General features: G+C 42.4%; 1 protein-coding gene across 2 annotated transcripts; it reads left to right on the top strand.

Annotated features, from left to right (window-relative positions):
- Positions 1-1,361: 1,361 nt before the first annotated feature.
- CNN3 (calponin 3) lies at positions 1,362-24,037 on the top strand. Of its 2 annotated transcripts, none has more exons than XM_030953024.1 (7): positions 1,362-1,556; positions 18,955-19,076; positions 19,525-19,591; positions 20,788-20,925; positions 21,377-21,493; positions 22,217-22,363; positions 22,930-24,037. In XM_030953024.1, the coding sequence occupies exons 1-7, from the start codon at positions 1,500-1,502 to the stop codon at positions 23,275-23,277; spliced, it is 996 nt and encodes a 331-aa protein (XP_030808884.1). In that variant the 5' UTR covers positions 1,362-1,499; the 3' UTR covers positions 23,278-24,037. The 2 variants fall into 2 exon arrangements, with proteins under 2 accessions (XP_030808884.1, XP_030808885.1); XM_030953025.1 differs by lacking the exon at positions 1,362-1,556 and adding an exon at positions 1,691-1,801.
- Positions 24,038-25,113: the final 1,076 nt, after the last annotated feature.

The following is a 25,113-nucleotide window of genomic DNA, read 5'->3' as shown; positions in this document are numbered from 1 at the left end:
CCACCACAAGTCTTTTGAAAGAGCCCCGTTGGCTTCAGACAGAGATAAGACCACTTAGTCCAGATATTTTGCTATGAAATCGAAGCACAGACCTGTTCTCGCCGTGGGATACCAAGTGGGTGGCTAAGCTCCAGCCTTATAGCCTGCTGTGCCTTATACAACCAGTCCTACCAGTGGATCGTTTTATGATTTTTATTTTCAAATTTGTTAAAATTTAACCGGATTTGAAAGGTTACTTTGCATGTCTAGGGTTACTCTAACACTGAAGGAAACAGTGCTGTATTTTCGGGTCAGGATTTCACTCAATGGACCAAGTGTTCACTGTGTACTCGCTTTCCAGAGTGGCTTCAGTGCCGATGCCAGCCGCGGTCCACCGCTGGCTCCCAGGAACGAGCTGGATCCGGTGTAATCCCGCTGGTATGCCCAGCACGCAAACCTCGTGTGTGCCCTGTGCTTTCCACAGAGGGACGGGACTCCCACGGTTCCCGGCGGCCACTAACACAGCGCAGCGCTGTCCTTCAGCGCCTGAACGCCGCGGGAAGGAAGGGGGTGACCCGTACAAACTCCGGAGGTGCTGCCTCCCGCGGGATCCGTGCCCAGGAGCACATGGTGCAGAGGAGCTGAGATCGAGACGAGCATGAGCCCGTCGTCCTGCTACATCTCAGCTACATCTCACTGCGACAATTGCGCGCCTTTCCTCCCTCTTGCTCCGTCTCCCAGAGTTGTTCCAAGTTTCGCATACTATAACTTTTAAAGGAATTTCACAAGTAGCTCAGCCGTGGCACAGCGCAAGAGAGCGGTTTGCATAAGCGGCCGAGGGTTTCCCCAGCATCCAACCCTGCCCGCGGCCGGTCCCACTATGCCCAGGCTCCCCGAGCCCTCCTCTCCGGCGGCCAGTCCCGCTCCACCCGGGAAAGGCCCGCGGGCAAGCATCGCCCCGAAGGCAGGCAGAGCCGCCGCCGCGCTCCCGCCTTCCCGGTGCTCAGTGCCGTCATCCCGGTGCGGCGGAGGCTGCCCACCGTGTGCAGCACTTCGCTGCGGGGCGGGAGGCCCCCGTGAGCAGCCGGGCAGCGCCGGCCCGCGGCTGCCGGTCCCTCGCCGAGATCCCCTCCCCTTCCCCGAGGCCGCCGCGGGCCGTAGCAATCCGCGGCGGCGGCGCATTCCGCGGCGGCAGCCCTCGGTGCCGGCGGATTCCTTCCCGCTGACGTCCCCCCGCTCCGCCGCGCTCCCCGCCCCGGCCGGACCCCCGGGCGGCGCCCGGCGGCGGCGGCGGCGGCGGGCGGGGGGGCGGGCGGGGCGGGGCGCCCCTCCCCGCGGCCCCGCGCCCCCTCCCCGGCCCGCCGGGGGGGCTGCCCCGGCCCCGCGCCCCGATTGGCGCACAGTGGCTCCGGCCGGAGGGGAGGGACTAGAACTTTCCGCGGCCGCGGGCGGACTCTCGTCTCAGCCCGGAGCCGCCAGCGCCTGCGATCAGCGCCCCCAGACCGCGGGAGCCCGCCGACATGACCCACTTCAACAAGGGGCCCTCCTACGGGCTCTCCGCCGAGGTCAAGAACAAGGTAGGGGCGGCGCGGGGCTCGCTGGGCTTTGTCTGCACCGGGACGGCGGGGCGGGACGGGACGGGACGAGGCGCTACGCGACGCGGGGCTTCGCTGCCTCCGGCTGCCGGCGGGGTCCCGCCCGCCCTGCGCGGTGGAGCCGCGCAAGGATGCGCCCGCCGCCGGCCCGGGACAGCGCTGCCCTTCGCGGCACCGCTCGGAAAACTTGCGGGCACCGAAGAGCTGTCAGCGCCGGGCGGGCCCCTGTGTGGAGCCGCGAATGGCGGCGTGGCCCGGGCTGCACCTGCCCGTGCCGGCAGCCCTGGCACGGGACATCCCGCTCGTGCCTTCTCCGCCCGCCGGGATCGGGCGGGGCGCGGCGCTGGGGCCCGCAGCCGTCCCAGAGCCGGCGCAGCGGCGCGGCGGGCAGGCGAGCCCCGGCGGGCAGAGCCGGGCACGGCGCGGGCGGGCCCGCCGAGCGGGCGCTGCGCGGGGGATGCGCGGGCGCTGTGCGGGTCGCGGCCCCCGCGCGGCGCATTCCATCCGCATGACATCATGGGCACGGGCGGCGCGCGGCCAATCGGCGCGGGGCCCGCACAGGCGCGCATTGTCCGCCCGCCCCGCCCCGGCCCGCCCCGCCCGCGGGGGCGCACAAAGGCGGCGCGGCTGCGGGCGGGACCCGCGCCCCGCGGGGAGCCCCGGCAGCGGGGCAGCCGTACCGAGACACCGGCGGGCTCCGCGACACCGGGGCTCCGCTTAAAAGCGGCCCAAAAGGCAGCGCTGACAGCAGCCGGGCCCCGCGGCCGGAGCCGGTTGTGCGCGGCTTTGCTGAGGTTTTTCCTCTTAGGAACAAAAGGTGTCTCGCGTTGTCCTGTTAGACTGGCTGCTACCTTGCAGCGAACAACTACCTAATAAGAAGGAAAACCTTTGCAATAAAAATTACACCGCTAAATAAGCGGGGATAAGTTGGTGCTCAGTGTCTTTATTCACAGGCTTAAAACCTAAATGTGGTCTTTAACCGGTTGTTTCACACGCATGTCTGGTTTCAGGCTTCAGCAGATCCCCAGATCCTGTTTGACTTGTAGCTGAGTAAAAAGGAGAGCAGGGAGAAAAGTAGTTACTTTTAACATTGTAATTTATGCTTTGCAAAACAACATTTTGCTTTGGTTTTTTTCTTTATCGGCTTTCTCAGGATGGTTGTGGGTTCTGCTGCAAAGTTTGATGACATCATGTAACCAAATGTCTTCCAGAGCGGTTGCTTCCAGCATCTAAACTTAGTGATTTATCTACACCATTACACACTGAAAAAAAACCTGACAAACAACCCAAACCTAAAAAAAGACTAAAATGTGTTGTGTATTATTGCTTGTGAATTAGGAAGGAAGTAGATGCTCTTCTACTTTAAAGATTATTGACAAAGTGATGTAGGTTTAACAGTGATCCCTTAGTGGGGACAAGATGGGAAGAAGTTCTTTGTTCTTTCTTTCAGTGTCTCATTGCCATCAGCTTCCTTAGGGCCTCCTGAGGAACTGTTCCAAGCCTGTGCATTAGCAGAGGGTTTGAAACTGGTGTAATTAACACCTTAATGCAAAGGGCCTTCTACTTCGTCTTGCTGAGTTTTGTTTTGCTCTCTTCACTGTCTTCAATGCAAGTATTGCAGAGGGGTGGATGTTTTGGGGCAGCTCCAATTTACTTGTTTGTAGGTTTAGGTTTCTGTTGTGTTCTTTGAAAATGTCAGTGCAGCAGTGCCATAGAAAACAATTCAAGTGCACCAAAGGCAAATTAACTCCTCTCCTTTCAAAAAACCCAAGCAAACAGAGCCTCCAATCAACAACAAAATCGCCAGAAGAGATGTAGCTTTGAGCTTTTAGAATGTTGTTCTCATTGGAAGAGATCAAATTTCAAAGCAATTGTGTTATATACAGGTATATCGTGTACCTCCAATCTAGTATCTTGCATGGGATTGTGGGTTAGATGTGTGTCTGTTCATCTGTATAATTCCAGAGGACCAGCAGATAATATCTCTGGAAAGATCAAAAATTCCTTTTCCCAGATTCTTCTGTCTCATGAAGATCTGAAGAATTAGAAGAATTCCAACTCTTGGAGCATCAGTTTCTGCTCCCAGTTATAATCACACTTTGGAAAATACTGGCCTTTGTGCAGACTATTGTGTTATGGGTTTTTTAATGTGCTTGGGGTAATGTTTCTAAGTAGCTGTAGAACCTCCCTGCTTGAATGATAGTTACTGTTAAATACCCTTGTTTGAAATTTTCAGTGCTGATCTCCAAGCAGTGTTTTTCTGCAGTAAATGGACACCTTCATAGCTATGCTGCCCCAGGGTCCAGCTGTGCTGGATAAAAAAAATCCCTTGATTCTGGTATTCTTTTTTTGCTCATTTGACATTGTATTAGTGTTCAGAGAGACCTTTGTTTGCTATGGTACTTGAATAGATGAATATAACGTGTCCTGATGCTTTTTAAGAATTTAATTGAGGTCAGGATTCAGTCTCTAAACTTAAAATTTATGTCTAGTTTGGGGTGATGTAGTTTTTGGGGTTTTTTGTGTTTTGGGGTTTGTTTTTTTTTTTGGTTGGTTTTGTTTGTTTGTTTGTTTGTTTTTTTGTTTTTGTTGCTTTGAGGCTCCACCCTTCTCTTGTTTTGCTCCTTACCTTAGTTCACACAAAAATGGTGTCTGGTGTCTGTTAGGGATCTCTTTTCCTCTTTCCTGCAGAGAAAGCATGGAGTTTGTGTACTGGTTCCCAGCTGTAAGGAAACTTGTCTGCATGAGAAATGTGTAGGTAGTCAAACTAGTGTAATCCCTTTGAAGCCAATTCCCTGTTTGCTTGAGATCACAGAAGATAATTGATCCAAAACAAATATTCAGTGGGGAGCCCTTTAAACTGATTGAAATGGATGGTTTCTTCTGCAGGCAAGAAATAATTTTCTCCTTGAGCAATGGGGGAGTTTCTGCAGTACGTGAGGTTGACATAGCATGAAATGGTGATGCAATTAGATAGAGCTGCAAACTCGATTTTATGTTTGTCTCTGATTTATGCCCCATTGTCTTGCTGCAGAAGGTGTGGAGCAAACAGGGATATTGGGCAGCAGGAGGAGAGGTTCCAGTCCATTCAGCTGCTTCCTAGTGGCTCCACCCTTCCCATGGAAGTGTTATTTATATTAGGCAGGCATTTATCTTCCCCCTCCTCTTATGTTTGATACAGTGCCAGTTTCATCTTCATAAGAAAGTGAGGGTGTGCAGGAGTATGGTTTGTGTGGGGAGTTAAATTTTGCATAGCATTTGGCTGTTGCATGTCCCCAACTTTCCCTCTGAGCCATCCTTGTGGCAGGAGGCTTTCACTGGGCAGTACCATTTTCCAAACTTTTGAAATGCAGCAGAGTAACTTTGGTGTTATCCCAGCCCTGCAGCTGCCACCCTGAAAGGTCAAGCCCTAGCGAAATGGAACAGGAAGGGAAACAAACTTTATAAAGTGAAGGCTGTTAGACAAATGAAGCCTGTAAACAAAATATCTCCCTGTTTTGCAAGTGTGCAGGAGGGCAGTAGTGTTTCCTGCTTTCCTTCTTGAGGGCAAATACAGATTAATGAAAAAGAATTGAAGGCTGTGGTGAATAATGCAAACCAGTCCTAGGTATGATTATTGTGTTCCTCTTGAAATTGCTGAGGAGAAAATTCTTGTCATCTATTTTACCTGCTACAGGCCAAATAAACAGATTTAATTGCTTAGTCCAGAAATTACTCTTTTAAAAATAAATATTTTTATCTGGGAACCAGATTAAAATCATTATCTTTCAGATTTTTTAGTAAGTGATTTAATAGTGAGATAAGTTTTGGCTGTCTGTGGTTGAACTATTGGGCCCTTCTTTCAAAACAGAAATAATACCCTTTTCCATTCTTAAAATACAACTCTTCCTGCCATATATTTGCTTTACCATTCTGTTTCCTCTGGACTATTTTCCTTTAACAAACCTTTAGGTTTGCTCACTGAATTTTGTGAACACTAGGTAGGAATGTTTGCCACTGATAAAAGTGCATTTCTATCAATGTTGTCTGACATTATACAATAAAAATTGAGACTGTACTGGATGAAGGCAGTGAAAACTTAGGCTTTAAGAGCAGAGGAGAATTTTTCTGTCATTATAAATGACAGTATAAGATTCTACATTCCTATTCTCTTGTACGTAGACATCTATGTAACTTTTAAAGAAGTACTGTCTTTCCATGTACAAGTTTTGAATTAAATTCAGATGTTTAGTTTAAAATAAAATCAGCCTGTGTGACTATTTGCATTACACAAATCTTCATTTTGTTGCATGGGGAATAAATAAAAAATCTAATATTTTGGTGCTCTTAGAAATATTGTCATAGAAATATGTACTGAAAAGGGAATTTCAGAGGAAATAGCAGAAGAATTTATAGGAGCAAGCATTAAACTTTAGTTTGCTCCAGTTAATTCATGGTTTCTGATAGCTGATCATGGCTCTTGAAGTTTACATTTCCTACCTAAATATCAGTTTCACCGTGGAAAGCACTAAAACTTTTCTCTTTGTGTCCAAATTTTGTATTTTTTTCAAAGAACTGTGAATTTCTTCGAGCTGGATCCAGGTATTGGTAACAGATCTGCAGTTCAAGTGAACTTCTTGACTTTGTATTTAATGGTACAGTTTTGATAATTAGGTCCATAGCAAAACTGTCCATGAAACATAAATATGGCTGTGGAATAATTCCATAGCTAAATTTACAATCAGTTGATGCTTGGCAAAATAAACATGCATCACTAAAAACACATTAGTGATATAAAAAAGGAAACCATCTATTTTGTCAGTTAGTTTTAAGATTTTTTTTTAATGTATCCGCAACCAATTTATGAGAATTCTCCAATTTGTTTTCAATTTCTCTGCTGGTTCCTTGTTTCTGATGCTTAGTTTCACTTTGACTGACAGTGTTAAATGTTAGTTAATTGTGTCCAACAGCATTTGCTTGAAGGTGGCCCTGCTGCCCTGCACTTCCAAATCACTGGAATTTATTTTTTTGCTGGGCAGGTGCTCCTGTGCTTTTGAGAACGTGTTTGCCACCTCAATGCTGAAACGTGACTGTAGCCTCTTGCTGGGAATTTTGCAAAGGATTTTGTTTTAAAGGAACCCAGTGAATCACTGGCTTTATTAAGCTGTAGTAACCTATTAATTTGTATTCTCCTAGTGTTAGGTCCTGTGTGTGAAGAGTTCTCATACTCACTGAGAATTGGTATTAAGGCAGATTAATTAGATTTTTGTTGTTGTTGTTGTTAAATGAGGAAGGTAATCCAGCAGTGGAGAATCTTGACTGCAGTGTTTCCACTCATCTTCATCCTTTACTGTCTATCTCTACCTTGATGTGTCTAATCCATTTACCACTTTCACTGTTACAGTCTCAGGACAAGTCCATTCTGTTAGGCATGATCAAGTATGGGTTTCCAGTTCTGTGGCTACTTCAGGAGAAGTATTAACACTACAGCAGTAAGAAGTAGCCTTACTAAGAGACTAAGAGCCCTACTATGGACTGATGGTGATGGAACCTTGGTAGCATTGCACTGACAGTTCATAGCAAGGATACATCTCTTACCATGAGCAGAAGCAAGTGATTTGCCATGGAAACACTTCTCTTGCCAGCAGCTTGGATGTTAGCACCCATTCCTGTTCTGGACACTTGCCTGAGGCCACAAACAACGAGACTCACCTTTGGGAGCCCTTGCACAGCCTCACCTGGTAGATGTGCCCTGTCCCCAGTGCCATAGCTTGGGAGCCCCTGGGTAGACCAGACAGATGTGTGGAGGGGCTGCCCCAGGGACATCTGGCAGTGGTTGCTGTGAACCAGGAGTTAGCTGCCTCTGCCCAGTGATTTCAGTGCCCAGTAAACCCTGACTCTTCATTGCCAAGCTGACTCTTGTCTTTGGGGCTCCTCACGCCTGAGGCATGGAGCAGTGCAGGCCGTGCTGAACTGCAGGCAGGTGTCACTGCCCCTGCTAAGCCCTGGCCAAGGGGGGCCACTTCCAGTTCTGCCTCTCATCCTGCACCCTTCTTTCTAGGAGGAAGGTGAGGAATGGCACAGCATAGCCAGGATTAGCTGCTGCTGCCTACTGCAGAGCCCCACAGGGGTCTGCTCCTGTGTGGGGACAGCACAGACAGAACTGCCAGTGCTGCACCAGCATGGGCACCAGTAAATGAACAGTGAGGGTGTTTGCTGAAACTCCTGGTATGTTTAACCTTAGTGAGCACCCTGGGTCCACACTTTAAATTTAAAGCATTTTCTGTCCACGTATAAGATGTATTACAGTGACCTTGTTTATGGTGAATTAACAAACTTTCAGTAAATCTTACACTGGTGTTAGAAAATCATAAAACTTGCTAAGGTTAATTTTTAAGGATATGAGATAAGTATTTTGTGTCCTTTGAATGCAAGCTCATAGTGTACCTCCTATGACTAGAACACTTCTGAAGAAAGCAAATAGAGCTTGACAGTCACGACAATTAAATGGGATTAGCTGCCTCAGAAAATAAAAACTATGATTTGCATTACAGCAGTGCTTGCTTGTTTAAAATTTACAAATGAATGTGCTCTTTGTGTGGTTTCAGAGTTAGACTTCGTTTAAAATTTGGAGAAAAATACTTATTACAGTGCTGTTGCTGAGTCAATACCCCTAAAAGATAGATGGATGGATGCACACATTCTTGTGGGACAGCAGCACATCACTGATTTTTGTCTCACCTTGTCTTTTTTTGACAGAACATTAATTTGGATGCTTTTTCTTGCCTGCAAATAGTTTATAATTTGCCTCAGAGAATAAAGGATAGAAACTTCTTTGTACTCAGAATTGTCAGCTCCTGTAGCTGCATAACACAGTATACACTGGGCATCTGACACGTCCTTTTAAGGCAAACTTTGTAGAGATTCCCATCCCCTATGGAACTGTACAGGAAAGGCCTTCAGTAAAAATGGGCTCCAGGCCAGGACACGTAGGGCAATTTGAAACAGATTTTTTCTAAGTGAGATCATGTGAAAATCCTTCTTTTTTTCTTTAAGAGGGACTCTTGCTTAAAAATGCTTTTTGTAAGTATCTGATTCTAAACAACTGTTAGCTTGTATAGCTGTGTTCAGCAGCAAATACTTTCTTTTGAGTAAATACATTTGGTTCTGCAGTAATGCCTCATAGTAACTTATGTCATTGTTTCTATTTAGTGGGGTTGAATGACAGTGATTTTCTCAAAAACACTTTTGACTTTTCTTCAGGTGGGTGGTTCTATGTTGGGACTTTTTTTTTAAAGCTGCAATGACCCTTCCCTCCTCCCACCCACACTCACCCCCCTCCTCCCCTTCTTTTTCCGCCCCTCCTCAAACCAGTGCAGACTTTAGTAGATACTTAGAGGGGAAACATAATTAAACTTGCTGTTGTAGAGAGTTGTACAAAACTGTCTCTTACCCAAAGTGATGCCACTGTGGATGTGTGACTGGCGAAGGCTGGCAGGCGTCGGTGCCCCTGGAGGAGCTGGCAGCAAGGGAAGGCCACTGAGTGAGGATGAAGTACTGCTGTCACAGCCACGGTCCAGTGCCCTGCTTGGACTGTCCCCAGCTGTCCCAGCAGCTGGGCCAAGCAGGCTGTCAGCCTTGGGAGCCTGAGCTTACCCTGGTCGCTGGCACTCAAGGAAACCAGACTTCAACCATTTAGTGCCTTTGCTGCTTCCCTTTCAAGACTCAACTCTCTATTCTGGGGTCAACACAGGATTTTTCTTGAGGATGTTATTTAGGCAGACCTTTCATTAGACAACCTTTTGGTTACTGAGTAATCCTTGAGGGGTACAGAGAAGTGAATCAGTATGTGGCTTGTGCAAACACACAGGACCCGAACACCAATTATTTGCCTAAATATTTCTGCACTTCCTTGCTATTCTGAAATGCTTGCATGAAGATGGAATCTGATCTACTGAAAATCCTAGCTGTCTGAATTATAGATGGATTCTAAACAAATCTTGCCCTGTTTGCATGTTTTTACCATGGCTCTTCCTAAGCATAAAACAGAACATTACGATTGCAAAAACCATACTTTGCTTTCCTGCTAAAAAAGCTCTGCCATTATATTGCTTTCCTGCAGATATTTCTACTGCTACAGTCTCTTATTTATAGACAGCATTATCTCAGTATCCCTGGTTTTGCTTGAATAAGAATAATTTAATTTAAAAGTATTTTTCTGTTGTCCCTAATCAGTTGGCTGTATACTAGAAGCCTTCACAGAAAAAGGTAAGGCATCAAATCCACATGTATTTTGGAAGGGATTTGGTTATAGTTAAACATTCATGGTGAAAAGCAGCTCCTGCCTTGCTGCTGATATGGACCCCAGCAGAGTATTTCCCTTCTGTGTTGAGCATGGGCAGAACACAAGTCAGAGCTCAGGCCAGTACACACCAAGCAGAAGGATGTGCTGGAGCAGGACCTGTACTGCAGCTCCTGTTGAGATTCCCACTGTGTGACCAGCCTGAGCTGCCACTGCCTTGGTTCACTTCATAACACTGTGGGGGATCAATTAGAAGTTCCATTATATATCATAATAGCAAGTCAATACTGTATTAGGTCAGTGAAGCATGTGTAATTCAGGCACATATCTGGTGTGCTAAGGCTAAATGCTCTTTGCTTAATTTTGCAAGAAGCTGTTCCCCTACCTTGCTGACATTGTTCTATTAATAATGTCCTATACGAATAAAAAGTACAAGTAATTTTTGAAGAAAATTAAGACTAATGCCTTTTTACTATGGTCTGTTTTGATGACAGCCTTTATCATTAATAAATGATGGTATGAAAATGTCTTTGATATGGAAATCTACTTCTGTTTGAAAGAACCTAGCTGGTTTTAATAAAAGAGTACAACGATTGTGAGATTAAATATCAGCAATAAAGCACTGGTCTTTGAATGGATGGAACAGAATTGGAACAAAATATAACTAACAAAGTTAAAGTTCAGTCAGTGCACCTGAGCATTTTGTTCTGCAGAACAGTAATGGAACCTTAAATCATTGAGGATTGAGACGTCTCACAGTCATTTGCAGCACAACCTTGCCCTTACGTTCTTCTGGGTGGGTATTTCAAACCTACTCTCAATTCAGGAGGGCAGCATAGTGACACCACAACTTGCCTTGTGGCATCCTGAGTTTTGGATGCAGTGTGTACGTGCATCTCCTACCCACCCCCAGCAATGCCAGTTGCTCTTTCTGCTTGTGTTAAATTGCTGAAAAATAGTGCTTTAAAAGTTTCTAAAGCAGGGTATTGAATCAGAGTCTGTTACTTTGGAGTTGGACTGTCTTTTCTGCTTTCTCACTTGTACTTTCTTCTTTACTCATAAACTCCAGCATAACAGGCTTATGGCTAGATTTGTACATTACTAAAACTATATTAAATAAAAGGTTGAGCTACAATGTAGTTCATGCAATCATAATTTTTTTCACTTTGTCTTACTTTTCTTAGAAATTCTTCTTAAGATGTATATTATTAGAAAATTAAAGAAACATTTTCTAACGTGTTTATGGTCATTACCCTTTAAAAAACATGTATTGTTATAACACTTTCTGTGTGGTTAAAGCACAACCTGTCTGGGTGGCCAAATCCAAAATATTTTTGAATGTTTCCTGGATTATAATCAACCTTGTGCATCACCTACTGAACCTTAATTGGTCAGAGATATACCCAGGAGGGGGTGAGGTAAAGGGCCAGAGCAGCAGATTATCATTGTCTTTCATTCTTTGTGCCAAGTTCATTCTTGCAATATTTTTGCTGGCGGTAAAGCAAAACAAGAGTATGGAGCTGTTGATAGACAAGGTCTTCTAAAGCTTAGGGTGTGAAATCTGCACTACTTGTGCTTCTGCTAAGAAGACTAGCAATGGGGAGAATTGTCTCAACCAGAAAAACGTGTGTGAATGGAAAGACTTTGATCTATTACCTTTACGAAAGATAAATCTAGGCAGCTCTTAGTAGCTGGAAGCAGCTAAGGAAGTTCTCAAGAAATGTCTTTCGCCTAAATTACAAAAATAAAAGCCAGACTGAATTATGTACAAGGATGGTAAGAATGAGAGGAATCAGTGGTTTTTTTATGAATGCCTATCACAGACACCCCAGTGAGCCTGTTCAGTTAATGTGAGTTGAAGGAGTTAAATCAGTGCAGGCTGACAGGCAACCAAGTGCTATCAGTGGGTTAGAGGGAAGCCCTGAGCCCAATTCACTGGGAAATGCTGTTACCTCAGCAGCTGCCCTGTCACCTGTGCATGTCCTTGTCACAGCTGTGCCAGCAGCAAGGAATCAAGTACCTGAGCTCACTGGGTGGGGGCAAATTAGAGCAGTGAGAGGAGAGTCTTGAGGTTTGCTTTAGGAAGCAAAGTGCTGAGAAGATGCAGCATGGACTGCCTCTTTGCTGGAGAGGCAGAAGGAATGTGCATTTTGAGTAACTTTTATAGCAACACTTGAAGTGACAGACTTAGCTTTCTTTAGCCAACTTTTCTGGTTGGTATGTTTGAGTTACCAGTTACCTGCTTGCTGCTGTAGAACGTAATTACTCTGGTTTGGGTAAGTGAAGAGGATTTGCAGAGAAGAAAAAAGGTGTGGAGAGAGAATGAAATAATCAGACTCTGCAGTCCTGTTTGGGAGGAAAATTTTAAAGACTTGTCAGCAAAGTTGGGCCTTGGGGAAGTGCTACCGACTCACAATACAGTTTGCTTGTAAAATTACATATTTGAAAGCCATTCTGTTGGGGAGAAAAGGGAATAAACTTAAAAGAATGTCTAATTTCCTGGGCTTCTGTAGTAGCAATAGATTAGAAAAGTGTTCTGAGAAAGATTGAGTGATCATTGATGTTACTGTTTATGTTTGCAGGCTCCTTCTAGGCTTTGAGAACTACTGTTCCACCAGAGTTACAGTAACAGTCCCAAGAGATGTTTCCTGGGTTACTACTGGAAAAAAGAAATTGTTTTCAGATGCTTTGGAATTTTTTTTGTTTATGCACCAGATTGTTCTCTATGATTTTTTTCCTTTCCCCCACAAAAGAACATTAACTAGGCATCACTGAGGTCTGTCAGGTTACCAGGATTTTCCATGCAGCACTCAGTGTGTTGTCTCAGGAGACATTACTGCTCGTGATGTCAGAGCCTGTCCAGATTTGCTGTGTCATATCAGTCATGCTGGGGCTGGGTTTCAAAGCAAGGAGAATTCCCTTCCCATCAGGGACTAACAGGCTTTTGTCCATTGGGTTGGACCAGCCGTGTCTTAGCTGAGAACAAATTTCATATCCCAGTGGATTTTTGAAACAAAAATCAGCAGTGGTTTAAAATAATAGATAGTGGATACTACTGGAACCATGTTCTCTGAAGGAATAGAAATAGTTCAGCAATATACAGACTAAATAAACAGAAAAGGAACTCCATACCAAGAAGTATAAAGTATGGTGGCATGACCAGAAGGTGCTACAGTGGGAGCTGATGGCTAAGGAGAATTGGAGTTACAAGCCAAAAAACTGTGATTTTTGGCAAAACATGATGAGAGCAAAAAGTGCAAGAAAAGCTGAGAACATGTTAGAAGTGAGGGTGTTACAGAAGCTGCTGGGTGCGAGAGGGAAGCAGTGTTCAGTCCAAGGGCAGGCCTGTGTCTGAGTTATTGGTTCATTCTGGGGGAAGAGATGGTAGCACTGCAAAAATGCCAAAAAAAAAAGAATTGCAAAATGTCATAAAATCCTACTGGACAGCCAGGGAGTAGAACACTCAGTTCTTCCAGCCAGCTGATCTGGCAACAAGCACCATGCATGACTGCAGGTATCTGTACTTGTAAGATGACTTGGAAACTTTGAGGCATGGTTTGTTCTCACTTCACAGAGTTTAAACTGGTGCCTATGGGAAGAGTGCCAGGAATTTTGGATTAATGCTCATCCATCTCTTCTTTTAAGATTGTAGCCTAAATTTTGATTTACAGAGAAAACAGTGAGATGTTGGCAGAGTATCAGTTATGCTACACATAAAAAGAAGAAAAAAGGTTGAATATTAAGCAAAATGGATACAGCTGTAAAATTTTTGTGCTAAGTAGCATTTTGGGATGTAGTGAGATCTTCCAGTAGTAATGTTAATGCAGCGTTCTCTGCCTTTCTGTACAACAGTCCATAGTGACAGAAAAAAATGCATCTTCAAATACCAGGGCATAGTGAGTGGTGGCTTTGAGTTTTTGAAGTACTTTCCTCTTTGGTTTTCATCTGCATTGTCACATTCCTGTTACATTTGGGGTTCTTGGGCACAAATATGCCTCCTTATGACATTCGCTTTTGCATGCAATCCAGGTCAACATACATGAAATTTAACAGGAAATTTTAATTTGTCCTTATGATGAGTGCTCAAACCTTAGGGCTCTATCTGTTTTTCTGTCTACTTTGGTGAAAAAGCATATATGTAACCTCTTCCTATGCTACCTTATCTTGGAGTGAAGTTCTGGTTATTTCTCTTGCTGTACATGGCCTTGTACTTTATTTACCTTGGAAAACCAAAATGTACAACCTACTTTGCTGCAGTTTTATATGTATATACATCTTAAGTTTTGTTGACAAACACAATTCCTATAATAGAGTAGTTGATGTACTTTGACAAGTACATGCTTTTTTGGTTAAAACTTATGACTAGAGAGCAGTTTTTAAAAATGCTTACTAGTACTTTAAATTTAGTGTGCTGCACATGAAACCTTGGACTTCTGCTGGGGAGGGCAGGAAGCCTGCAGCTTTAATCAGAAATTTCATCAGAACTAAGAAGTGCAAGCTGTTATGACATGATGTTTAACTTCAAAAGTTTTATCTTTTATACCTGCTTTTTAGCTTAGTAAGATTTGTGTTTGCTAGTCCCAGTGTAAAAAGTAGTGCAGTGTGCTTAAACTCCTCCTTGAGATCCTGTTACAGTAATTTTCCAGAGTAACAGCAATGCAGCCAGCTGAACTCAAACTGGAGATCTGGCATACATGGAGCCCTCAGTGTACAGTGTGTACTGTGTAATTTGGAAAAGATTAGCATAAAAGGACAGCTCAAAGTCCATATGATATCAGTTATGGTGTGAAGTACTGGTTAACATCATCACTCAAACTAAACATGCTACAGGCACACTGAGTAACTTCAAGGGACACAGACACATCATTCAAGCTGGCCAGCAGAACTTTGCTAGCTTCCAGGAATTCATGAGCTTGATAAAAACAGTGATGATTGTTACTGTCCCTGTACTGCACATGGAGGGAGGGTTTTTACACTCTAAGATCTCCCAAAGAGGAAAGTCCTACCTGAACAGAACTAGGTGTGAGGATGAGGTGTGAAGTTGCCAGAGGAATCAAGTTGAACACAAGGATTCCAGCGTGAAGCATACATTGGCACAAACACATGTATCTCAGTTTGTCATAGGCAGGTAACACCCAGCCTTTTCCTGCCACAATCTTGGATCACCCATCGTTTTGACCACTTCTGTAAACATTAGTTTCCTTTCAAAGATATTTCTATTAAACCTATATCTCTGAAGCATTAACAGAAAGAGCAACCAACAATTTTATGTATCTTTTGACATTTGTCAGAAGAAAGAAATGAACAGTTGGCTTCCTGCTATCTTGTATTAAACTTCCGCAAAATCTTATATCCATTGCTACAATTGAATCATTTTTACAGTGTTCTGTAACTGTAGGGTTTTTTTGTGGCACTGATGATACTTTGAATGAAGCTGCTTAGCTACTGCTTTCATCTTCAGTAGACATTATTTTCTTTTGCTGTAGACTTGTAAGATTTAAGTATCTTCCATGAAGGTTCAGTATTTATAAAGGATCAAATGTTGGCATATTTTTGATTATTAGTAATGGAAAAAGACATAATTTTTTTACATTCATTTCAAAGCCTCTGGCTTCATCTCATAGATAGCAATCAAAGGAAAACTGGAACATCTCTGATATCCACATGTGGAAAATATGAAATATTCAGTAAGAGCATTACATAACCTCTGGTTGTGCCATTGGGAATAGAAGAGCTAAGAATTCAGAATAAGCATAGTGACTTATTTCTGGCAGTATCTAACCTGTCACTCTCCCTGTTTAATCCCTTCTTCTCACATGTTTAAAGCCTTATTTGAAAGATTCCACATCTCTACGTTTTCAGGTAGATTGAATATAATTTGCAGAGAAATTAGCACCAGTTTTTACTTTTTGTAACTTAGTTTCTCACCAGCTCAAAAATCAGAACAAAAATACTTCTTTTAATGGCAATAAGAACTCTCTTCATGTGTATAAGTGTTTTTTACTTCCTGTCTCTAACCCTAACCCTAACCACTGTAGTGATACCCCAAGGCAATTTAAGACCTCTTGAAAAGCTCAAGATTTGAAACATGGTAAAGTACTCCAACATAAAGTAAATATCCTTCAGAAGTGATAAAATTCCACCTGATTACTTCTAAGGTCCCCAAGCAGTGGGATCAGCAATTTAATATTCAGTTCAGTTGTAATCTCCCATATGGAATGCACTTATTATTAAATGAGGAAAATTTCTGACTTTTTCTTCTTTGCCCGCCAAGAAAGATTAAGATAGCCACACTTGCAGAAATCTTTAGGGTTTGCACTCTTACTGACTTCCATATTTACTTTTTTTTAATATTGGGAGGGAAAAGATTAAACTGTGTCTCTTGGTGGTATGATCACAAACCTGACTTACTTTTAAACTATCAAAAAAAAAAAAGGAAATTAAGTGGTAGAAACAGAAGTCCAGTTCTATTCCAGATGATCTCAACTGCAGGATGTCTAACACTGTCTTTAAGCTACACTGAAACTGCCCAAATTTTCAGAAAGCACAATGTTCATTATGTCTGTAACTAAAGAATTGTGGGGGACATTAGCTCAAGCCCTGCTTTGTACCCACATGCATGCTGGAATGGTGATTTTATCATAGTATGATCTGTCAGCATATGAATGACCAGCCCAAATTATCTGCTGTCTTCTAACTGGAGCATCAGAATAGAAAGTTCTGGCCCTTCTATAAATCCTGTTCCTTCACTTGAATTGGGGTACAGAAATAAATTATCACTGTCTTGCCTGTACACATAACTTAAGGTTTTGTGGGTGAGGTCACTTTTGCAAGATTTTAAAAGTTCTCAAAAGTGCAAGAAGAGTATGATGCTACAATTCAGTCTTTTGGGGAAGATGTTTTGGTATCCTTCTCCCTTACACATATATTTATTTTCACACAACATGTAACTGGCTCAATTCTGTCCAAGACTGCTTCTTTTCTATCACATTGAGTGAGCTAGTTGGGTTCTGCCAGATGTTATTGAGGAGACAAATTAGGGATGTGATCACATAAGCTTTGCTTCCATAGGAAATAAAAATATCCATGAAAAATCATTTGTAAGCTAATCACCAGGTTAGGAAGGAGAAAGATGACAGTTGACTTCTTCATACACTATTTTCAAGATGTTTCCCATCCCTTGCTGTTATTACCATCACTGGAAATGAACGTGGTTGTGGTGCTGCTGTGCTAAACTGAAGGGATTTCAAGGGGGACTGCCTGCCACCCACGAGACGAGACCACAGCCATGTCCTTTGAAGCTGTGATCCTCAGTTAGCTCTTCTAGTCTGCATCTAATCTTAGCTAATATCCAAAAGGTGTGATTAAAAAATAAAGTCCTGATATTTTCCTTGTTGTCTTGTACAGAATGCTGCACAGAATTTCATACCTCAGTCAAGATCTGAATATAGGAATGGGTTAGTACATTATCCCGATCTGTAACTAAGGCACCATTGCACTACTATTACAAACAGTCTAAGGAAAATAAGTATTACTCAGACAAGGTTTTGAAGTAAAGCCAGAGATACAAGAATTTTCCATTCCCCTTAAAAGAAAAATAGGGAACAGAGTACTGTAAATTGTAGTTTGGTCAGTTTGGAGTCAGGGATTACTAATGCTAGCCAAAATGTAGCAATTGCCTCTATCCAAGTAATTCAGATATGTTGGAATTATAATCTCCTTCAGTATAAATATAGCTGCTAATAGCTGGTCTTTCTTGGCTGAAGTCTTAAAACTATATGTAAAAAGTCTCAGATGTACATTTTGCTCTAATGTGAATGGCTGTCCATGAGTTTCTTGTTTGTAAGCAACTGGTGTAGCTGAGCTGACTTTCTGCACATTAGAAATACTGCAGGTACATTCTGTGCTTGTCTGTCAGGTTTCTCACAGTGGCTCCCTCACTTCCCACCCTGCTCACTGACCCATACAGGACAGCTAATGAAGGTGGAAGTGCTGCCAGCCTCTGCACGACTGCAGGTTATTTATCCTACACAATCTTGTGCTCAGATAACTTTGTCTGCAGAAAACGTAGGGATGATTTCAGGGATAGAATCCATTTTGTCCAACTTGCCAATACTGAAAAGGACTGCAAAGGTGACGGGTTTAGCCTGAAGGAAGTTGGAGCTGCTTTGTGGTGCATTCAGGGGAGGGGAACAAAGGGCAGAGTGAAAGAACACGGATGCTGTTGACAGCTGGTGGTGTTGAAGTTCACTGCTTTGAAGCATTCCTTTCACATGGATTGATTTCTAGTGACTGAAGCATAAACTTACACACAGAGTAGGGAAGTCTGAACATCTGGAAAATGAATTTTTAAGTCGTCTTTCTAACAACTCTAGGCCTCTGCTTGATGCCTTAAACTTCAAAGATTATTGCACGTTTTTTTCCTTTGCAATTAAAATATGAGATCACAGTTTATTCCAGAAGAGTCTTCCAGGAAGGTCAAAGAGAAAAGAAATAGCAGGGGTACTAAAGGTTAACGATAAACCAAGACACAGACACAGCCCCCAGAATCCCCAGCAAGATAACTTAATGTTGTAGCAACAAGAAAAAAACTTACTAGGTCATCTCCATTAATCATAAACTAGCTATAAAAGCAAACCCACTATAATCTTCAGCTGAATAACTTCAAATCTATTATATTAAAATTTTTCATGTAGAAATTTACATCTGAGCAGTAGTACTGATGGCATGGCAATTCAGAATATACTATTTCCCTTCCTTACTTCCTGCCAAAGTATAACTTGACTCCGTGTATTTTTTCAAAAATCATTCCTCTGTAGCTGTCAAAAGACTTTTCAGGAGCTCCAGGAATTCTTACTGAAAGAAAAACTGCAACATGCTTAAAAGTGCTTTTTCCAAACAGACCTTTAGTAAAGCCATGAAAGTTATAGTTAAAGGGATAAAGTACTTACATCTGTACTCTGATGTATAAAATACAGATTAAAAATCCAGAAATAAAATTACTGGATGACAGCTATAGCATACTCTGAAATGGAGTTGGGGTGGGGAAGAGTTGGAGATTTCTCTCCTGAAGTAACTTTATGACTGCTTGTGTTACAGATTGCCCTGAAATATGATCCCCAGATAGAAGAAGATCTGCGTAACTGGATAGAAGAGGTGACAGGGCTGAGTATTGGTGCAAACTTCCAACTGGGATTAAAAGATGGCATAATCTTATGCGAGTAAGCATTTATTAAGTAACCTTATTTTTAGGAGTTTTTTACTTTCAAGGAATTAAGAAGGGACTTTCTGAAGATTCCCCTTGAAAAGATGTCAACAGTTACAGTCAAAGATAGCTGACTGTAGGGTGGGAGGCAACTTCTTGGAAACTGTTGGAAAAATGAACACTTAAATCTCCTTTATATTTCAGCTAAGATTTCTAAGTGTTTCTAAATTTAATGGCATAGCTCATTTCTATGGTAATCAAATGGCACACAAGAATTCTTACAGTCTGTTGGACTTGTGAGACCTGAGGACTGAGCTAGTCCACTGTATGAACCAAGACATTAACCATTTTGATGAAACTAATGCAATAAAAAAGCATGAGTGAAAGTATTATATAATGCCTGCACGGATGGTTTAAGGATGAGATTTATTGTTTAAGCATTTCCCTCTTTTTCACCTCCCCAGGCTTATAAATAAGCTGCAGCCAGGATCAGTGAAGAAAATTAATCAATCAAAACTAAATTGGCACCAGGTAAAACAAAAAAAAATAACCTCAGAACTACACCTTTAACCCCTTGAACCCCCACACAATACTTTTGTTCTGTATAACAAATTTGCTGTGAAAATGGTACATCTTAAATCCTAGTAGCACCAAGTTACATATGATACATACCCAAGAGTTGAGGATGCTGCAGACATGAACACTGTTTAACAGAAGGCAGCTACAGCTGAGGTGGTTCATCAATGGCAGTTGAGTACCTGTATTTAATAGCAGTGCTTTAGCTGTTCAGGGAAGTGTCAGATGGAAGAACAATAGAACAATCTAGAGCCCTATAGCAAGGCCTTTACCCAGTTAAAAAAAAAAAAAAAAAAAAGGAAGTTTTCTTTTTATTGAATCATAATTGAGTTTTCCATCCAGGCAGTGCTGCAAGGTATTAGGTCAACAGCCTGCCTGTACCTAGACATCTCTGTATGAAGAATGCTCCTGAGAAGGTGTCTGGAACAAGCATTGGAAGGGTTGCTGCCTAGAATTACTGCCTTTGCTGTTGCTGGGTCTAGCTTAATACCGTTATGTCAGCCTCCTTGTTTTCTTGGCATTGAACACTTCTAAATATGGGTGAGAATTTTTGTTTTTGAAGTTTTAATACCTCTTAAGACTTCAGAAGGAAAGAAGAGATTCAGTCCTTACTCTTTGTATTCCGTATTGCTTTCCAATTTCTACAGCACATAGTGCTAACAAGTGCTAATAAACCCCAAGGCTTGTTTGTCCCAGGCAAGATGATGCCTTCAGTCCATACAATGATCCCATCCACATAGTTATGGTTTTATTTTATTCAAAATTATCAGTTGCTGAAGTCAAATAGTGTGGATACTATGTCAGATTTTCTAATTTTGAAGCAGGTTTTAGATTAGAATTTCTCTTGGAAGGGACAGACAGTTGAGACAAGTCTTATCAAAGCCCACTCTAACAAAGTATATGGTACTCACTGATGTAGGGATGCCAGGCTGGATGATCTCATAGTCTGATTTCTGAGATCAGTATGAAAACTAACAAAAACCTCTCACCAGTCACTCTTAACCATGCCAACTGTTTTGTCCAGTTTGCACGAGGCAAAGAACTTGAGTAAAACAAGCAAACAACAAACCAGCCAACACCAGAAGGCTTTAAAATTACTTAATTTTTGATCTGAAACACTGTAGAAAACTGGCTTTTTTGTTTCTATTTAGCTGGAGAACATTGGGAATTTTATCAAGGCCATCCAAGTCTATGGTATGAAGCCACATGACATTTTTGAAGCAAATGATCTTTTTGAGAATGGAAATATGACTCAAGTACAGACTACTCTAGTGGCACTGGCAGGTCTGGTAAGTATTTATACCTCTGGAGTTGGCCCAAATCCACGTGCCAGTTCAGATGCACCTTACAACTCATGTAAATACAGAAAACAGCATCCAGCCTGTCAGGAGAGGACAGACAGTACTGAGAGTCTGAAGTGCAGAGGTTGCACTTCAGAGAGCCGTGTGCTCCCACATGCCCCAGGGAGGGCTTAGAGGTCAGAGTGGGGGCTCCTGACTGCTTCCATGTGCAGACACAGAACAGGGCAGGCTCACAGGAGAGCACTAATCCCTGCAGAATACCCTTTTGACTTGGGTAGCTTTGGAGTGCCACCTTCAAATGGTGTGGGGAACTGGTACCTTCTCTCAGCCCTGACACAGTCTCACTGAGACAGCCCTGCTTGTGGCAGCCCAGGCTTAGAAAGTGGAGAAAGAAAAGACTTCAAACCCTGAATATTCTATTTTTCCTCTTCGAAAACAGGCAAAAACTAAAGGTTTTCATACTACAATTGATATTGGTGTCAAATATGCAGAGAAACAAGCACGAAGTTTTGATGCAGGAAAACTAAAAGCTGGTCAAAGTGTAATTGGCCTGCAGGTAAGTATGAAATTCAAGTTTGCAGTAATTTGTTACATTTGAGAACAACTTTCTTGCTTTGATTAACTGGGACATTGTTTATGCAAAACCAGGTGCAGAATAACAATAAATTCTTACCGTGGAAGGAGGAATGAGGTTTTAATTCTTGTAAGCAGTTGATTGGCTTTATAAGCTCAAGTCACTGCCTGGAAGGTTGGTTTGTTTGTTTTAAATCTGCTGTAAGAGTGATAAGGAGGAAAGGAACAGCTAATATTAGCAGCATCATCTCTGTCTTTTAAGGTGGTTTTAAAGTAAGAGTCTTTGGATAGTTAAAGTTCTTTGTATGGTAGAAACTTGTTTTTTCTCTCCTCTTTCCTTAGTAATCATAAAAGCCAAAGTAAAATCTTAAAATTCCTGTGGTAGAAAAGTTGTGGCAGTATAAATGAATCATTACTGTCCAAGGTAAAAGGTACACTTTTTACATTTTGAGGGATACATCCATTCCAATTGCAATGCAGTTGGACCTTAGGATGACAGTTGCCTTTATTTTTCCCTTTGAAACTTTTGAAAGGAGAAAGGGTAATATATTACACGTAGTGGTCAAACTACATGAGGAAAACAAGCACTGAAATTACTTTTTTGCCAGCCATTGCAGTTACCAACCATATGTTTTTTCCTTAGACTATGCTTAATGTACAAATAAAAATAATTTCTTCTGTCGCCTTCTTCCCTCCCCCAATAAAGATGGGCACCAACAAGTGTGCCAGTCAGGCAGGCATGACTGCTTATGGAACTAGAAGACACCTCTATGATCCAAAAATGCAAACTGATAAGCCATTTGACCAGACAACGATTAGCCTACAGATGGGCACTAACAAAGGAGCCAGTCAGGTAAGCAGGACTGTGTGTGATGTGCAGGAGGGACACAGGGAGGGACACAGCTCTCAGCCCAGTGGGAAAGGACAGCCTGGAGTGGTGCCCAGTGGCAGAGTCTAACAGGCAGCAGTGAGTGGGTACGGTTCAGCTGTGCTCCTAATGCAGTAATTGAGGGACTTGAATCTCTTATCTTAACCAGTGTGTTCTGTGCTGAGTGTCTTAAGGCATAAAAACATCCCAGTGCTTCTAGAATTTCCTCCTGGCAGTGTTATACCAAGAGAAAACAGTAACTTCATTGTAAGTATTAACTAGACAGAGGCAAAAAAGAAATTGCTTACTGGCACTACCTTAGTCAGAATGCTTAGTATATTCTTTCCAAAGAGGAGCATAAACTGGACCTTTCTGCAAGGACTTTTTTCTGTGACTCACCTACTAGTGAACAGATGTTACTGCGCTGTGTTTTGTTACATTTTAGTTCCTACTTTTCAGCACTTTCAATGAGGCATACTAGTTGAAACCATGTATCTAGTAATCACAGCTCTTGACCTTCTTACTGAATCTCTACAATCCTGTTCTATTAGGCTGGTATGCTGGCCCCAGGTACCAGGAGAGACATCTATGATCAGAAGCACATATTACAGCCTGTGGATAACTCAACTATTTCATTACAAATGGGTACCAACAAAGTAGCTTCACAGAAGGGGATGAGTGTGTATGGGCTTGGACGGCAAGTGTACGACCCCAAGTACTGTGCTGCACCCACAGAACCTGTCATTCACAACGGCAGCCAAGGAACAGGGACGAACGGCTCAGAAATCAGCGACAGCGATTACCAGGCAGAGTACCCAGATGACTACCACGGAGAGTACCAAGATGACTATCAAAGAGATTACCATGGCCAGTACAGTGACCAGGGCATTGATTACTAGCTTTGCATCAAAAGTTCAGTATTAGTTGATTATTTTATTCAGTAAGAACGAAACTAGCCTTGTGGAATTGTTACCTGTCTTTCCTACACACTACGCTTAATGTACCTAAAGAAATACTGCCTTACATACATTCCTTTCTCCTTTCTCTGCCCTTTCCCTGTCTAGTTGCCTTTAGTGCTGTAACAGTTGTAGTCTACAGCATAAACAATAACTGCATATGAAGTAAAAGGAATACTGTGAAAGGGGGAGTGCTCTCATACAGCCAGGTTGTTTCGTAAGGAGCTATGCATTCTCACAATCTCTACTTAAGTAGGTTTTTACATACCAAGTTAAGCCTTCATTTTACATATTTACATCTTTTCTCCAGAGGAGATAAAAGAATCTCGTGCTTAAAGTTACATGTGGTCTTTGCCAATTAAATTTAAGATATCTCATTAGTGATTTAATATCATTGCTATGTTTTTAAAGTATTGTTTGCTAATGTTAAGTCCTGCATTAGACATAAGTGTGCATTTGTGATTGTGTATTCATTCCATTATCAACACTGACCAAACTTAGAAATAGTTGTCTTACTAAAAAGGGAGCTTGTACAAAGTCTTGAGCCAACAGAAGTTCCATGATTGATGGTGCATTTGCCTTTTATTGTGCCATAATATATCCATGTAGAAATGCTTTTTCTTCCTTGAACTGTATTTATTGCCACACTTCTGAAACTGATCCCATTGTATTTTTATAAATAAATATTTTTTTCTTAAAGGTATGTAGAGGATCTTGTCTCATTTGTTATGCTACTGGTCTTAAAGATTAGATGTCATAAGAATTATTCCCAGACAAGCATCACCTTTGCCTATTTTAAGGATAATGTAGAACTCTGTTCTGTTGCAGTTTGGGTTCATTTTTTTCCACAGGATTTAATCTATCTTGTAAAAATCTCTCAGGAATGAGTGTCACTGACTTAACAGGAGAGGAATGTAGGTCCTTCACAGCTGGGTTCACTTTCCCTCTCATGACTCTGAGGTTATGAGCAGAGATCCTTAGCTGTTCACTAAATTCCTGCCATTTTCTCAAGGCAAACAAGGATCACACATATTTATTGTTGCCTCTATGCCATCACTTGGAGAATGCAAAACACTGTTGCTTTAGATTATGTAAAGACACACACAGTCTGTGCCTGCTGAGTACCTGCAATCCCAGGTACTCAGTTACTGATAGCAGAGCTTTATTCCTAAATGGAGGATGCTTTCTTCCTCAGCATGGAGTGCAGAGAAGCTACACTAACTTACCTGCACTTTTTAAAAGGAGGAAAAAGAGCATGTGTCAATGGGGGCCAATGTTGCAGTTTCTAACTTCTGTAACATAATTCAAGGTTATCTTAAAAATGTTCACTGCAGTTTAAATGTACTACATTCACATATTAAATGTTTTACATTTTCAAGTTCTGGATTTGTGAAGGATTTTTTCTTCAAGACTGGAAATTGTTTGTGCATGCACCATTAGTTTCTGTCATCTTTGAACGTGATGTGGTGATCTGACTTTCAGCTGACCTGTTTGTTGCGTAAGTCTTAAGCATATTTATTTTACAGAATTTAAATTAGAAAGGGTCTCTAGAGGTCACTGGTCCAAGCCCTGCATCTGAGGCAAGAGAATTATTAGCAACAGATCTGTTAAGACCTGCTCTTCCTGAATGATCCTCCCCCTTCAAAATAGTAGTTCTTAATTATTTAGAACTGTTGTATTGAATGCTGAAAAGCAGTTCTACAATCAACAGCAAAAGCTTTTTTGTTTTTATAGTTTGGGTGAAAGCAATCTTTTTGAAAGCCTGACCATGCCCTCCTT

The sequence above is a fragment of the Camarhynchus parvulus genome, chromosome 8 (assembly GCF_901933205.1).
Source record: "Camarhynchus parvulus chromosome 8, STF_HiC, whole genome shotgun sequence".
In the NCBI taxonomy this organism is placed as follows: Eukaryota; Metazoa; Chordata; class Aves; order Passeriformes; family Thraupidae; genus Camarhynchus; species Camarhynchus parvulus.
The sequence above is the reverse complement of the archived record's forward strand: the minus strand, read 5'-3'. Positions and strand labels throughout refer to the sequence as shown.